Source organism: Dipteris shenzhenensis, chromosome 5, assembly GCF_047967505.1.
Source record: "Dipteris shenzhenensis isolate YYH24624 ecotype China chromosome 5, Dip_SZ_1.0, whole genome shotgun sequence".
Taxonomy (NCBI): domain Eukaryota; kingdom Viridiplantae; phylum Streptophyta; class Polypodiopsida; order Gleicheniales; family Dipteridaceae; genus Dipteris; species Dipteris shenzhenensis.
The window spans coordinates 167209-180981 of record NC_141600.1 but is presented as its reverse complement, the minus strand read 5'-3'; the positions used below and the strand labels follow the sequence as shown (position 1 = coordinate 180981).

The 13773-nt window shown below is 40.4% G+C and overlaps 1 protein-coding gene across 4 annotated transcripts in view; it reads left to right on the top strand.

Annotated features, from left to right (window-relative positions):
- The window catches only part of LOC147901447 (eukaryotic translation initiation factor 3 subunit F-like), a 49624-nt gene extending 44023 nt beyond the window's left edge, over positions 1 to 5601 (top strand). For 2 of the 4 annotated variants that reach the window (XM_087374686.1, XM_087374685.1), the window contains exons 3-7: positions 3297 to 3376; positions 3962 to 4191; positions 4301 to 4422; positions 4534 to 4647; positions 4812 to 5272. In XM_087374686.1, coding sequence (XP_087230812.1) covers positions 3297 to 3376; positions 3962 to 4191; positions 4301 to 4422; positions 4534 to 4647; positions 4812 to 4901 — 636 coding nt within the window. In that variant the 3' untranslated portion in view covers positions 4902 to 5272. Of the gene's footprint in view, positions 1 to 3296; positions 3377 to 3961; positions 4192 to 4300; positions 4423 to 4533; positions 4648 to 4811; positions 5273 to 5379 lie in introns of those variants that run through there. The other 2 variants (XM_087374687.1, XM_087374688.1) reach the window with 2 other exon arrangements.
- The last annotated feature ends 8172 nt before the right edge of the window (positions 5602 to 13773 follow it).

Sequence of the window (13773 nt, the reverse complement as noted above, 5' to 3'; positions counted from 1 at the left end):
TTTTGCAGTGCATGTGTGTTGTTTTCAGTCCTTTCAGGGCTCCTACAGGTTCTAGCAAGCACCTAGAGGCAAGGTTGTTCATGTGGTAGGCTTAAGGATAGTGTGGATGCATGTAATAGCCTTGAGGCTGCCTTGAGCTCAATTTGCCAGTGGTATGGATGCCTGAATGTCTCTCAGTTGGGTCAGATCAGAAGTGGATGCCTGAGCATGCCTTGCCAGTGGGAGTTTTAGTGGTGCACTTGGATTAGATGCCTTGAGGCAGGTAGAGGATTTGCAGTGAGGAACCGTGTAGGGTGGAACCCTTGTTGTAAAGCATTTCCATTAAGAAGCATTAAATAAATACCGTAAGGGGCACCAAGGCATTTGGGGCCAGTGGGTGCACATTGTCTTATTTTCATTGAGCAGGGGCATTATAGCCTCCCCTTTGTTGTTGTTGAAGTTTGTTTCTAAGTTTCGCTAAGTGGTTGAAGTGACTGAAGCTTCATTGTGACTGTTTATGACTGAACAAACTGATCAATGCGATCAACCGACCAGCTGACCTGATTAACCAGTTGACTAGCTAACTTGGTTTGTGGACCGACTGATCAACTTGGTTAGCCCAACCGGGCCAACTGGGTCCGTCGGCTTGGTTTGGTCAGCCGAGGCTGGCCGGATTGCCTACTAACCTAGACCTAGACATAACTAACCAAGACCTAACTAATCTACGTAGACATGCATTGATCCTAAGGGTAGGAAAATGACCTACGTAGCTCGTGCTTGACTTATTCAACCTTGTACTAGGGCTCACAAGTAGACAATGTTATATGACAAAAGCACCTAAATAGGGATCTATTGCTGTACATTAAGCACTTGATGATGAGCTTAGTGTGTCACAATACACCCTAGTGCAGAGGTGCATGTGACATTCCGTCCTCCTTAACTTGGCTGTAGATGCATGGCTTCCAAGTAGTTTGCTAATATTTGGGGAAACTCTTGGAAGAATCCTTTGTCGAGCCAAACTGCTTCATGGGTACCGTGATTACGGAACTTGGTGTAAAATTCCCGAATTTGTTGTCTTGACCCATGCTTCCATTTGTGGAGGAGAATCTATTCTGGCTTGATTACTTCAGCTTCGACAATCATCTTGGGCTGTTGCTCATCTGGAACAACATTGAGTGCTGTAGGGATCCAACCTCGAGACGTGGAAAAGGTTGTGCATAGTCTGGTAATCGCAGCTTCATGGAGACATCGTTGATCTTTTTCATGATAGGAAATGGTCCGAAACTGCGGTATGAAAACTTGGGGCATCGCTTGTCCTCTTGCTTCAACCCTTGCATTAATAATGCATATATAGAGTTGATTATGAATTTCTATCTGTCTGTTGGTGGAATGCATTGGATAGCTGCAACTTTATGCTACATGAGGTCTCCTTCATTGCTTCTGCCTAAAAATGTTCGGCATATCCATGTCTTTGAGCATAGATTTGGCATCATATAGCCTCTAAGCAGGCATCAATACCCAAGACAAATACAACAAACCGTAGTCATAGAGACACCAATACATAAAATCCTTGAGCCCATGGAGAGGATGGCAGTCGTGATGTGGCATCACTGTGATGATCATGTGGACGCTGGTGGAGGAGTCAAGCCAGAGAGAGAGGGAGAGAGAGAGGGAGAGAGAGAGAGAGAGAGAGAGAGAGAGAGAGTCTATTAAAGTCCACGGGAGACCAAGAGGTCTATGGGACAACAAGAAAACCATCTAGTACATCAGCTTAGGGAGGGCACATGGCAGCTCCCACGGAGTGCAGAGGTAGCTCCATTTTATTTAAAGTACCTACTTGATAACCTAGATAATACACACATATATAGTTGGCCATACATCGGTTCAAGACTGAGAGTCTTTTGGCTTTGATTTGAACTCTTTAATAAGTGCTACTCCTTCATGATATACTGCCCATTTCCCATCTTTCTTGGCAGCCTTGACCTTGCTAATTCTGTTGCCTTGTTTTTGAGTTGAGCCTGTGTAAGCTCCTAAGCTATCCATACTTTGGTACCCTTTAGCTTATAAGATTGTCGTAGAAGCTTGATCCGCAAATCTTTTGATTTTAATGTAAGGATGGCATGACCTTTAGATTGTCCAATAGAAGCTGGTCTGGAGTCGTCATCTTCCTTCCCATCACCATCCGTCCATTCAATGTTGGGCAAGGGTGCTTTGACCTTTGCCAATGTTTCATTAAATGTGTCCTCTTTGTACCAATCTTTTGGAAGTCCCCCTATTCTAATCTTCAGCACGTCGCCCCATCTAGCATCATGTTCTTTAATCTTTGCTTGAATATCAGTCTTACTTGCTTTTGTGTCCACTTTCACACTCACTTCCTTCTTAATTGTTTGAACTTCGGTATGCACTAAATCCTTGATTGTGGAGACCAACTGGGAGGTAGGGGGAGAAGCCTTACAAGCCTTTACAGCTTCATCTATAACTGATTGTTGTCCAAGCCCCTCAAGGAGAAGTCTAGCTGTCACGTCTTCTATTAATATCTTCAACTCCCTTACTTCTTGCTGTAAGAAATAAATCTGTTCACGTTTCCCGAGAATGGGTCGGTCAAAACCACATCGGTAATATGTCTGTGCATATGGAGAGAGTGTCCTGGCAACTGAAGAGTAGAGGAGTCTGCTGCTGCTGGCAGGAATAGTTGTTTTTGGGGTGGAGGCAGAGGGGGATTTGGACGAGAGGATAGGCCACTCCATCTTGGCTATGTCTTCTAGTACTCCCCAGCTGAAGCTAACCCCCGGTCTGGGCTGGGGGTTCAAACCCAGCTTGGGTTGGGGACGGAGAAGGGAGCTGCTTTAAGTATGGGAGAGGTAGCTGTACGGAGAATGCTGCTGCAAGTACGAGAGGTAGCTGTACGGAGGGATACGACGAGATGTACGGAGGGCTACGGAAAGAGTGCGGAAGGGCTACAGGGAGCTGTACGGAGGGCCACGGGGAGCTGTACGGAGGGCCATGGGGAGCTGTACAGAAGGGTGCATGAAGAGTTACAGAGGCTGTACGGGAGGGCTACGGGGAGCTGTACGTAGGCATATGGGGACTGTACGGAGGGATACAGGGAGCTGTACGGAGGGCTGCTGGGGGAGAGAGAGAGAGAGAGAGAGAGAGAGAGAGAGAGCATATTACTCTGCCTTAATTGCCATATGGTACCACCTTTCATACTTCCTCTAAATGTGGTTATGCTATTATCGAGTTTGGGTGTAATCTCATCTGTATCAGGAAGTATATCATATATTTATGCTCATGGTAGATGTCTTATTGCTGAGCAGGTGGCAGTGGACATAGAATATCATCGATCCATGTTTGAGCTGCATCAACGTGTGAATCCAAAAGAAGTGATTATTGGCTGGTAACTTTTGATCTCTGTAGCATTTTGTCCGTAAGTGATACATGGGACTAAAATGAAATCGTTTAGACTTCACAAGCAGTTGTAGCTTGAATGAAGAGATTTGGACTACTTTTTGATTAGCCTTCTCCTTTAGTGCTAGCCATCGTCATGGCTGAGTTTGCCCTTCACCTCCGGAGTGCCGAAAGAAACTCAGTACGAAGACTTTGTATAAATGGATGCTCAAGTATGTGTGGGTGTGTGGATTTGTATGTGTGAGAGCATACTTTTATACTATGGTCTACACCCACTGTTGGGCGCTGATGACGTCAGTGGGGATGTCATAGTAGCTAGTCCCTGCTATGCGTGATGGAGTTTATGGTTTTCAATCTTATGAGTGAATATCGTGAGATTGAAACTGCACTATGTTGTGTTTTTAGAGGATGAGTTTGGGAATGTTCCTGGATTCATCTAGGTATATACATGGGTATATCAAAATGATGTTCAATTTTTAAGGAGCTGTTCTGTTGTGCACAAAAGTGAACTGGAATTTTCACCCTACAAATCATTTAAAAAAAGTCTCTCCCTTTTCCTTTTGCCTCCAAATAGGTACTCCACAAGTGCTGGGGTGAGTGGTAGTGATGCCCTAATTCAGGACTTCTATGCGAGAGAGGCTACAAATCCTGTTTATTTGACTGTGGATACTACCTTCCAAGATGAAACAGCAAGTATCAAGGCATTCGTGTCAACTACTCTTACACTTGGAGAACGGCAACTTGCAGCTCAATTTCACGAGATTCAACTTGATCTTCGAATGCTGGAGGCAGAAAGGGTTGGATGTATGTCGTGATTCACTAAATTGTTGTTCGCTTCCCACTGTTAAGTAGCATTTTTTGAGAGTGCTTTCATTGAACATCATTCTCATCTGCTGATTTCTTGCGGTGGCAGTTGATGTCTTGAAGAAGACAATGGTCGAGAAACTTCCGGATGACTTAGAGGCCTTAGAGACATCTATGGGGAGGCTCTACAGCATGATTGACATGGTTTTCAAATATGTCGATGATGTGGTTGTAAGTATACCTTGTGAATCAAGCCTTTGAATATTTAATCATCTGCACCAGCGCTATATACAAATTCAGGATCTAGAAATTTTTGACTTGAATTTTTGTGAATTTCTTCAGGAGGCCCGTATACCTCCAGACAATGTTGTGGGTAGATATCTTGCAGATACAATCGCATCCATACCAAAGATAGCCTCAGATGTGTATGATAAGCTATTCAATGACAGCATACAGGTATGCACTTCGTTTGAAAAAACTGGGACCACCTTTTCTTGCAGGCTCAACCGCACCCACAACAGCTGAGAGACTCATGCTAATATGGGTGCTTGCTTTTGGATAATTTGTTCAGACATGGAACTTTTATTTGCCATTGCTGACTCTCCCCTGCTGATATCCAGGATCTCTTACTGGTGCTCTACTTGGCGAACCTGACTAGAACACAATTGTCTCTTGCTAAAAAGCTGAACTCTGCAGCTCAAATCTTTTAATCATGGTAAAGGCAAACTCAAATACTGCATCGAATGTTCGCTTTGTTGACCATTATATTACGGCTACTGTTCACTTCATGCATCAGTTTTGGCATTGTGTTGATGCACAGAGGGATCTGTAGTAGGTGGAGCATGTTTCAATGATTTAAGAATTACCCTACTCGTTGAGCAGGTTATAATTCTCCAAGGTTATCTTTGGTTGTTGCTCATTTGGTGCAAGTTTGAATATCAGATACCACACAGAACCAAGCAAATTTTTGTGTTGTATGATTCAAAATAATACTAAGAGGATGCACACAAAGGTAGTCTGTGTGCTTGCTTGTATTCTGAAAAAGTTCCATTGGCTCCTAGGAAGCATTTGTTTTTATTTTTTGGTAAGCTTTTACAGCAATGTTGAGACTCAATATGGTAACATCTGCATGCTCAAGAAAACCTAGTCCCTGGTTAAGATGTTTTGAATGTAATGAATTGCTCACAGAGATGGACACTGCGCCACCTTGGTCCCATCACTATGGACTATATAGAAGGGCTTCTGCATAGGAGAAGTCTATCATGTACAAGTCTCGGGCTGCCTACTAGGACTGGTTGTAGCTCATAAAGCATCAGCCATTATGGTTAATATCGGGCACAATATTGAAAATTGTGCATATTCTAGCTTAAAACGGTCAAATTTGCAGAATGTTTGGGAGGCCACAAATGAGACGTTCTAGTAGGATCTCGAGTCTTGTGAAGATCTATTTGATTTGTCAGACTCCAAAGGAGATTTAGTAGTTGAAACCAGAAGGTAATTATCTTCACACAAATTCACCACTTAATCAATTAGAGCAAGAGAACACAAGAACACCATGAAAACGACAACAGAATGGGCACAATCTCCCCCCCCTAGACGCTTCCTCATCTAGAGTATTTATGATTTTTCATAAAAGCACCAAGGAGCCAAAATTATCCCTCTCATCCAAAAATGAGGGATTTGCTTTACATAGTCATCTGAGGGTCCAAAATGATTTATGTCCTCAACAAAATATATTGCTCAAACTTGCAATAATTAAACAAATACAAAATTGGCCCATGGCCATATATAATGCACTGTGCGATACCTCGATCGGCACACCCTCGCACTAACTCCAATCCTCGCTATGAGTTCTATCACTTGTACTCAAGCCGCCAATTATATTAGTTATTAACAATCGATTAAACGAATCACCGAATCAACCGATCCTAACATAACCGCGCTCAAAGCACAATAATCGAGCACAATACCAATAACACTAGCGACATCAGTATTAACATGGAATCACCCACAATACCGAAACATTTAGCATGGCAAAACCACAAGCTAGTCAGGCGTCCCCAACTAACCATACAAAGTATCCACTAGGATTCTCGTTGCGTTCGGTGCGCTCTTATGGAGTACTTTGCCATAGTCACACTCGACTAAAATAATAATGTTCAAAGCAAGATAAATCATAAATATAATTTTCGCAACATCTCTCTTGCTTGGATTGCAACTGACCTTAGTTGCGTGTTTGATTATAGGAACTAAGAAGGTCTGGAAAACTTCGAAAGAACCACTCAGGCATCCACTGAGCATCTTCTCTTGGAAGGTTCTTAAATTTGAGCAAGTATTTAGTATAGACATTTTCTTTTCGGGTCGAGGTTCTTAAATTTGAGCAAGTATTTAGTATAGACATTTTCTTTTCGGGTCGAGGTCTGTTGATGATCAATAATGCATTCGGGTTCTATGATTTCTTCTTCATTAACAATCAATGGGGCCTCTTCATAGACGGGATGAAAAGGTAAAGGTCCTTTGAAGGGCTTTAAGAGGTTGATATGGAAAGCATTATGTATTTTTTAATTATCAGGCAATTCAAGCCTATAAGCTAGATAATTGATTTTTTGAATCACCTTGAATGGTCCATAAAAACGTGGTGACATCTTGATTACTGGCCATTTCTCAATGCTCTTCAATCTTCTTTTCTCAATCCGAAGTACATAATCGCCTTCTTTAAAAAGCATGTGTTTTTGTTTCTTATTAGCTTGTTTTGTGTACTTCTCTTGAGCTATTGCAATCGTTTCTTAAACTTCTTTGAGAATATTTTGATAATCATGGGTAAATGCATGTGTTGCTTCCACTCTATGGGTCAATCGTGTGATAGGAATAGATAAAACCTTCCCATAGATAATTTCAAAGGGTGCTCTTCCAGTTATAGAATGAGGAGTATTATTATAGGCAAACTCTAAGAGATGAATGTATTTGTCCCAAGTCTTTGGTTGACTTCTTGCATAGGCTCTTATCATATTCAGAATAGTACTGTTTGTAACTTCAGTTTGTCCATTCGATTCTGGATGAAAAGCTGATGAGAAGTCTAATTTAATGCCTAGATTATGAAATAATGCAGTCTAGAAGTTACTGCAAAACTTTGAATCTCGATCAGACACTATAATCTTTGGCAAGCCATGATGATCAAAGACAAGAGTGAAAAGACTAGCTTCAGATGTTCTTTATGCCTCTCAACATCTTTGTTAAACACTAGAATATCATCGAAAAATAGTATCACACAATCTTGGTGTTTAAGAAAGATTCGGTTCATCATCCTACTAAAAGTAGCTGGAGCATTAGTTAGCCCAAAAGGCATAACTAAGAACTCATAATGTCCCGTTTGAGTTCTAAAAGCAGTCTTGTATATATCCTCTTCTAGGGATTGGATATCTGTTCTTCACTATGATTTTGTTCAGTGCACGATAGTCTATGCACATTCGGTAGGTTCCATTCTTCTTTTTGACTAATAAGACAGGTGCTCCATAAGGAGAACTGCTGGGTCTTATCAATCCTCTCTCTATCAGTTCCTCCACTTGCTTCTATATTTCCTTTTGCTCTAGCTGGTTGACTCTATAAGGAGCTTTGCAAGGTGGAGTATTACTCGGTAGGATTTCTATCCTATGATCTTTAGGTCGAGAATAAGGTAGTCCAGGCGGTAAATCCTCCAAGAAACAATCAGAAAATTGAGAGAGAAATTTTTGGTGCATAGGCTTAGTGTTTGGCTAAATAGCCGTAACCGTATTTACCAAAATAAGATATGTCTTCTCACATTTTCTAATTGCTCTTTTGGCTTGTGTGTGGTTGAGTAAAGAACTGACCTCAGATTTCATTGAGCTTTTCAGACATATTTCTTGTTTGTCCTTCTCAATCCACATTTGATGTGAATCGTAATCTATCTTAGGATTGTATTGATGCCTCCATGGCATTCCTAAGATGATGTCCACTCCCTGTAGGGGTGCCACTAGAAAGTCTCGTGTATCCTTGTAGGGTTTGATTGAGATTTCAAGATTCTTGACTTTTCTAGTGCAATTGTATTTTTATTTTGGTAAAAGCAGCTTTGACCTTATAGTTAGATGGGAAAGACTCTAGGTTTAGCTTTGCTAAGGTTCTTTCCGAAATGAAGTCATGTGTACTACCATCGTCATGCAAAATAACAACCTCTTTGCCATTAATGAAACCTTTCATCTTTAGAAGAGCATGATAATTATACTTACCTCCCTCGATGGACACTTCCTCTTGAATTTTTCCACAAAACTTCTTGAATTCCACACGAGGAAGCTTCAAACTTTCCTTTTCTTCACAAGAGCATGACTTATGCTCTGATACCACTGAAACTAGAAGGTAATTATCTTCACACGAGTTGGAGTAAGAGAACACAAGCACACCATGAAAACGATAGCAGAATGGATATAATGTCCCCCCCCTAGATGAGTGGCTCACGCTTCCTTATCTAGAGTATTTATGATTTTTCATAAAAGCACCAAGGAGCCATATTCCCAAAAACAAAAGTGGATGCACTCTCAGGCTAAGAATATGGAAACTAGGATAACATTGAATTAGGGACATTAATTAGATAAAATTCACTCGACATGGATCAAATTTCTTGAAGTTTTTTCCTCTTTTGTACTTGTGGTGGTTATTGGCTAGCAGCTTCCTATTGCACCACTTTGCATCCTTGCCTTCAGATTTGACTCCTCAAGGACTATCAAAATTTATTCACCTACTACTTCTAATGAGACTTCCAACATACCTTAATTCCTAACTATTGCCAGTGTGACTTTCAAGGTACTTAATAATACCAGTGTGTTTCCAACTTACTCATCACTATTAGTGTGACTTTGAACACACTCACTATGACCATTGCAACTTTCAACATACTCACTATTATCAGTGCAACTTTATACTCACTACTACCATTGATATTTCCAACACATCTTGATTGCCAAGTGCATTCACTACTTGATTCCCTCAAGTTCTTCATCACGATCAATGTTGCTTGATTCTCCCTAGCTATAGTGATATTAGCAATTGTGCCATTGCAATGGGGTTGTTTGGCTAACAGTGAAGAAATCTTGGAATGTAGTCTATATGATATCCAATTTCATAAATCCCATAAGGAGACATAGTAGGCATTCATGGTAGCATCATGGATGATATAAAATAATGCATGATGATGGCCATGATCGTTCATTATGCAACTCAAAGGATTGAGATAGAACTACTTCCTCATGGAATGACACAAGCTAAAAGAATGAAGATTTAGACCAATGCATGATGACCATTGTTCCTCATTATCCAAATACTTCATGATTGAAACACCTATTTCATCATGGATGATGACACAAACCCAAAGGATGCATGATGACCATTGTTTTCCATTATGCATCACAAATGAATGAGATAGAAATCTTTCAAGAAAGCAAATGCAAGGCAAGCATAGTTTTTTGTAATGCACTCAACATTCCGTATATAGGACAAATAGCAAGGCAACCCTAGTAGCTTATAAACATTACTATAGAAAGAATCAACAAAGAGGCATACTGACAACCCCAATCATACCATAGCTTTTGGTACACCACATCCAAGAATGCAAGCAACCCCAATATTCCTCATATAATAGATTATGTAAGCAGCCCGAACATTGCTTATACAAGACAATAGTAGCAAGCCATGAAGTAGGTATAAGTAGCCCCAACATTCCTTAGGCAAGCCAATAGGAGCAAGCCATGAAGTAGGTACAAGCATGCCAAATCATACCACATCCACTTGTAATCCTATACATTAAGAAAATACTATGGCTTGCACACAGCAAGCAAACACTATCTAAACTCATAATAATATTCGTAGACTCAATAAAATATAAGCAATTACATTGTAACTAGACATAAGAGGTCATGTTCACAAACATGTTCCTAAACTTCTGAAGGGGAATTCCTATTAGTATGTATAGGAAGCAAAACCATCAAAAAACTTAAAATTATAACAATCCATAATGCCCATTGTTCTTCTTTATGCAATACAAATGAATGAGATAGAACTACTTCAAGCCAACACATTCCTTATATAATACAAATAGCAAGTCATCCCCAGTAGCTTATAAGCATACAAGAAATGAAATCAACAAAGAAGCATAGTGAGAACCTCAATCATACCACAACTTATGGTATATGTCATCCAAGCACACAAGCAGCTCCAACATTCCTCATACAATAGATTATGTAAGCAGCCCCAACATTCCTTATACAAAGCCAATAGTATCAAGTCATGAAGTAGATACAAGCAAGCCTAATCATACCACATCTTATGCTACACTCATAAGCCTATACATAGCAAGCAAACACTATGGCTTGTACACAGTAAGCAAACCTATTCAAATAGTGGGAGAGGTCTCCTTTCACAAAATGAAAATCTCTTTAATCATTATCAAACTTGTAATAGTATGCATGGACTTAAAAAAATACCAACAAATGCATTATAACTAGACATAAGAGGTGACCTTTGCAATCATATGTCTGAACTTCTCAAGGGGAATTTCTATTGCTATGTATAGGGAGCAAGACCATCAAAACACTTAACATCATACAATCATTTAAACTTAAAAAACATTGCTTTTCATAGCCAAAACACTTAGTAGTCAATATCCAAATTCATAGTTCCAAAATGTTACTAATAGTCTCACATCCTACTCTACATCTGAAAAATCTTCTAAGACACCCTTCAAGTTGTTGTCATCATCTATGCCTAGATAATGACGCAACATGCGTCTAGCTTTGCGGTCAAGTCCACCCGTACTAGCAAATACATCAATAATAGTATTTTTAGTCTTTATGAATGTATGTAGTAGCCATCGGGTAGAATAATAACATTGAAATACATCTCAAGAAAATAAAGGCAATGTATTGAACCAATAATAAGAAGTAATCAACTTACTTGTAAAGGTGATTCAATCATTTTGCACCCCCATGAACATATGAATCATCCAACATGGTACACTCAAAAGGAAATCATGAATTTGCCTCTAGCATCCAATTCCTATCTGCATTAAACAATCGAGAAAACACTACCTCTCCTTATTGCCTTGCTTCTCCATCTTGGGTGTCTCACCCACTGCCTTCCGCCAAAACACACCCATGAATAATGATCATACCTATAAATGTTAGCATCAAAACATTTTAGATCATTATAATATATTTATGTAACGTACATAAAAGAATATAATTTACATTGCTTACCATCTCAGTGCTGTTGTCATAGAGGTAACTTGCATCTATAAGTAGTGGGTATGTCCTATGTAGAACAAAACCAGCCTTCTTTTCATGCCAATGAATAGTGGAGAAATGTTCTGCAAGCTCGAGAGTAATGTACCTTCATTTGTAGTAAATCTTGTAGCAAGGTTTGTCACTACTACTGACAAATCTCTTGAGAACACATTCTAAGGAGGAATGTTTGTGTCCTCAATAAACTCAACTGCTAGGCCTATGGGAAAGTCTGCCCATACTAGTCGTGCAACCTCCACACTAATCAAGTCTTCATGTGAGAGGTTTTGGGCATTTACTTCTCTAAAAAAGTCCAATATCCTGTGAATAAGCAAGCACACATTTTCAACAAATAATTTTGACATAAATAGTTGTGAGTGCTATCAACAATGAGAGATAGTTGTGAGTGCTACCAACAAATAATTTTGACATAGATAGTTGTGAGTGCTACGAACAATGAGAAAATGTTCCAAGTTCTTCCCACTTATCTTATGCTTACATGTTAGGCTGGTGAATTGCACAAGAAGAGCCAAGTTTTCCTGCTCATGGTGCGAGTTTTTTCTGCTCTATCATCTCCAATTCCTTCATGCATTCCTATGCCTCTATAAGCAAAGTTGATAAGATGGAATCTACAAGAGTCTCATCAATCACCTTTTTAATCGAGTACCAAAAAATAGTCACATGCTGAATTATAGTTTTTTCCCTTGCCTTGAGACAAACCACCCATGCTTTAGAACATGCCAGCACTGCCTTGATCCCTAAGTCCCATCAATCACAAGGATCTTGTACCCCCACATTGGCAACATGCCAAACATTAGTGATCTCCTCACAATACTACACAAGCATGTGATCAAATTTGTATGGGATGTCAAAAGACCTCCTGACCCCTCCTGGGAATGAAAAATGCCACTCTCCCAGTAGGTGATTGTGGACACTCCCTGTGAAACAACCATCCACCACCCATAGGGGCACATCCACCATACTTCCCAAGAGACATAAAAGTGGTCAGTCTTTCAGCTCTAAAATCTGAACCCTTTCTCTTGTTATTCTAGGAAAATCCCCCTAACCCTTGCGGATCAATCTCGATGTAGTCCAGCAATCCTAATTCGAGGCGTAAATCATACCACGCATCAACTTCTTCCACTACAACCCCTTTGCAGCATTGTGATCTATTTGACCCCTCTTCCACCATGTACCAATCTCCCCCCAGTAGTCATCTCTCCCCCATAGCAGTATTACTTAGAAATTCCTAGCAATCCATCCTCTCCCCTAGAGCATTAGGGGCATAAACATTCACACTCCTTGCTAAACTTTAATTCAAAACTCCTTGCATTTTACCTCCACACCTACCCCACCCTTCCCCTTCACTGGGCAATTTGTAACAACATTGTATCCAAGTTTTAGCCAAAAACCATTATAATTGACTTCCTATAGCAAATTATATCTGCTCCCCAGTTACCAATCACCGAACATCAGGCTTTCTATTTGGCTTTGTTGCAACCACCCCATATGTTCCAAGAGACCACCAAACAACCTCTATACTCCTTGATCCCTACCTTATTATTGTGCTAGGGCCTTGTAGGCATTCCAAAGGAAGTTGATGCAAATTTCCTTCCCTCTATGCACAAAATTCCTTGCCATATTCTTAATTTTCATTGACACCCCCCTCCTGGATATTGCTTGATTACTCTCTTCAAGGGGCTTCAGCAAATTCTGCTTCTCTTCTAGCACCCTCTTACGATGGTTGGCCTCCAAAAACTTGTCATCATCTTCCACTGGCTCGACTATCGGAGCTCCTTTTGCCACCTGACCCCCTCTGTTTGCATGCTTGTACTAGGAAGCACTTTGCCCATTTTCCCAATTGTCTTCCAGTCACCCTCGCTTGTTTGCTCACCGTCCTTCGGCCCCCCCATTGATAGAGAAGATAAATTTTCACTAGCTCGATCTGCATCACTCAACCTCTCACACACATGAATGTTCTATGAAGCCTCGTTCGCATGGATGACCAATTTGTGATCATGGATAGATGCTCCTTGACGGATAGCTGATGGTGTATCTTCTTTTCATAGTTTATCCTTCTGACCTTTTGTAGGTGCCAGATCTTTAGAGGGCGTATTGATTTTAGGTTTAGAAGCCTTTGCTCCCCGATCTTCTACTTCCACAACCACATTTTTATCATCATTACAGGTCAATTGAGTGTTCTCCTCCCCGATTGGATAGTTCCTTGCATAGTGACCCATTTTCTTGGATAAATAGCAAGAATCTAGGAAGGCCAAAAAACTACCTTCTATGTAAC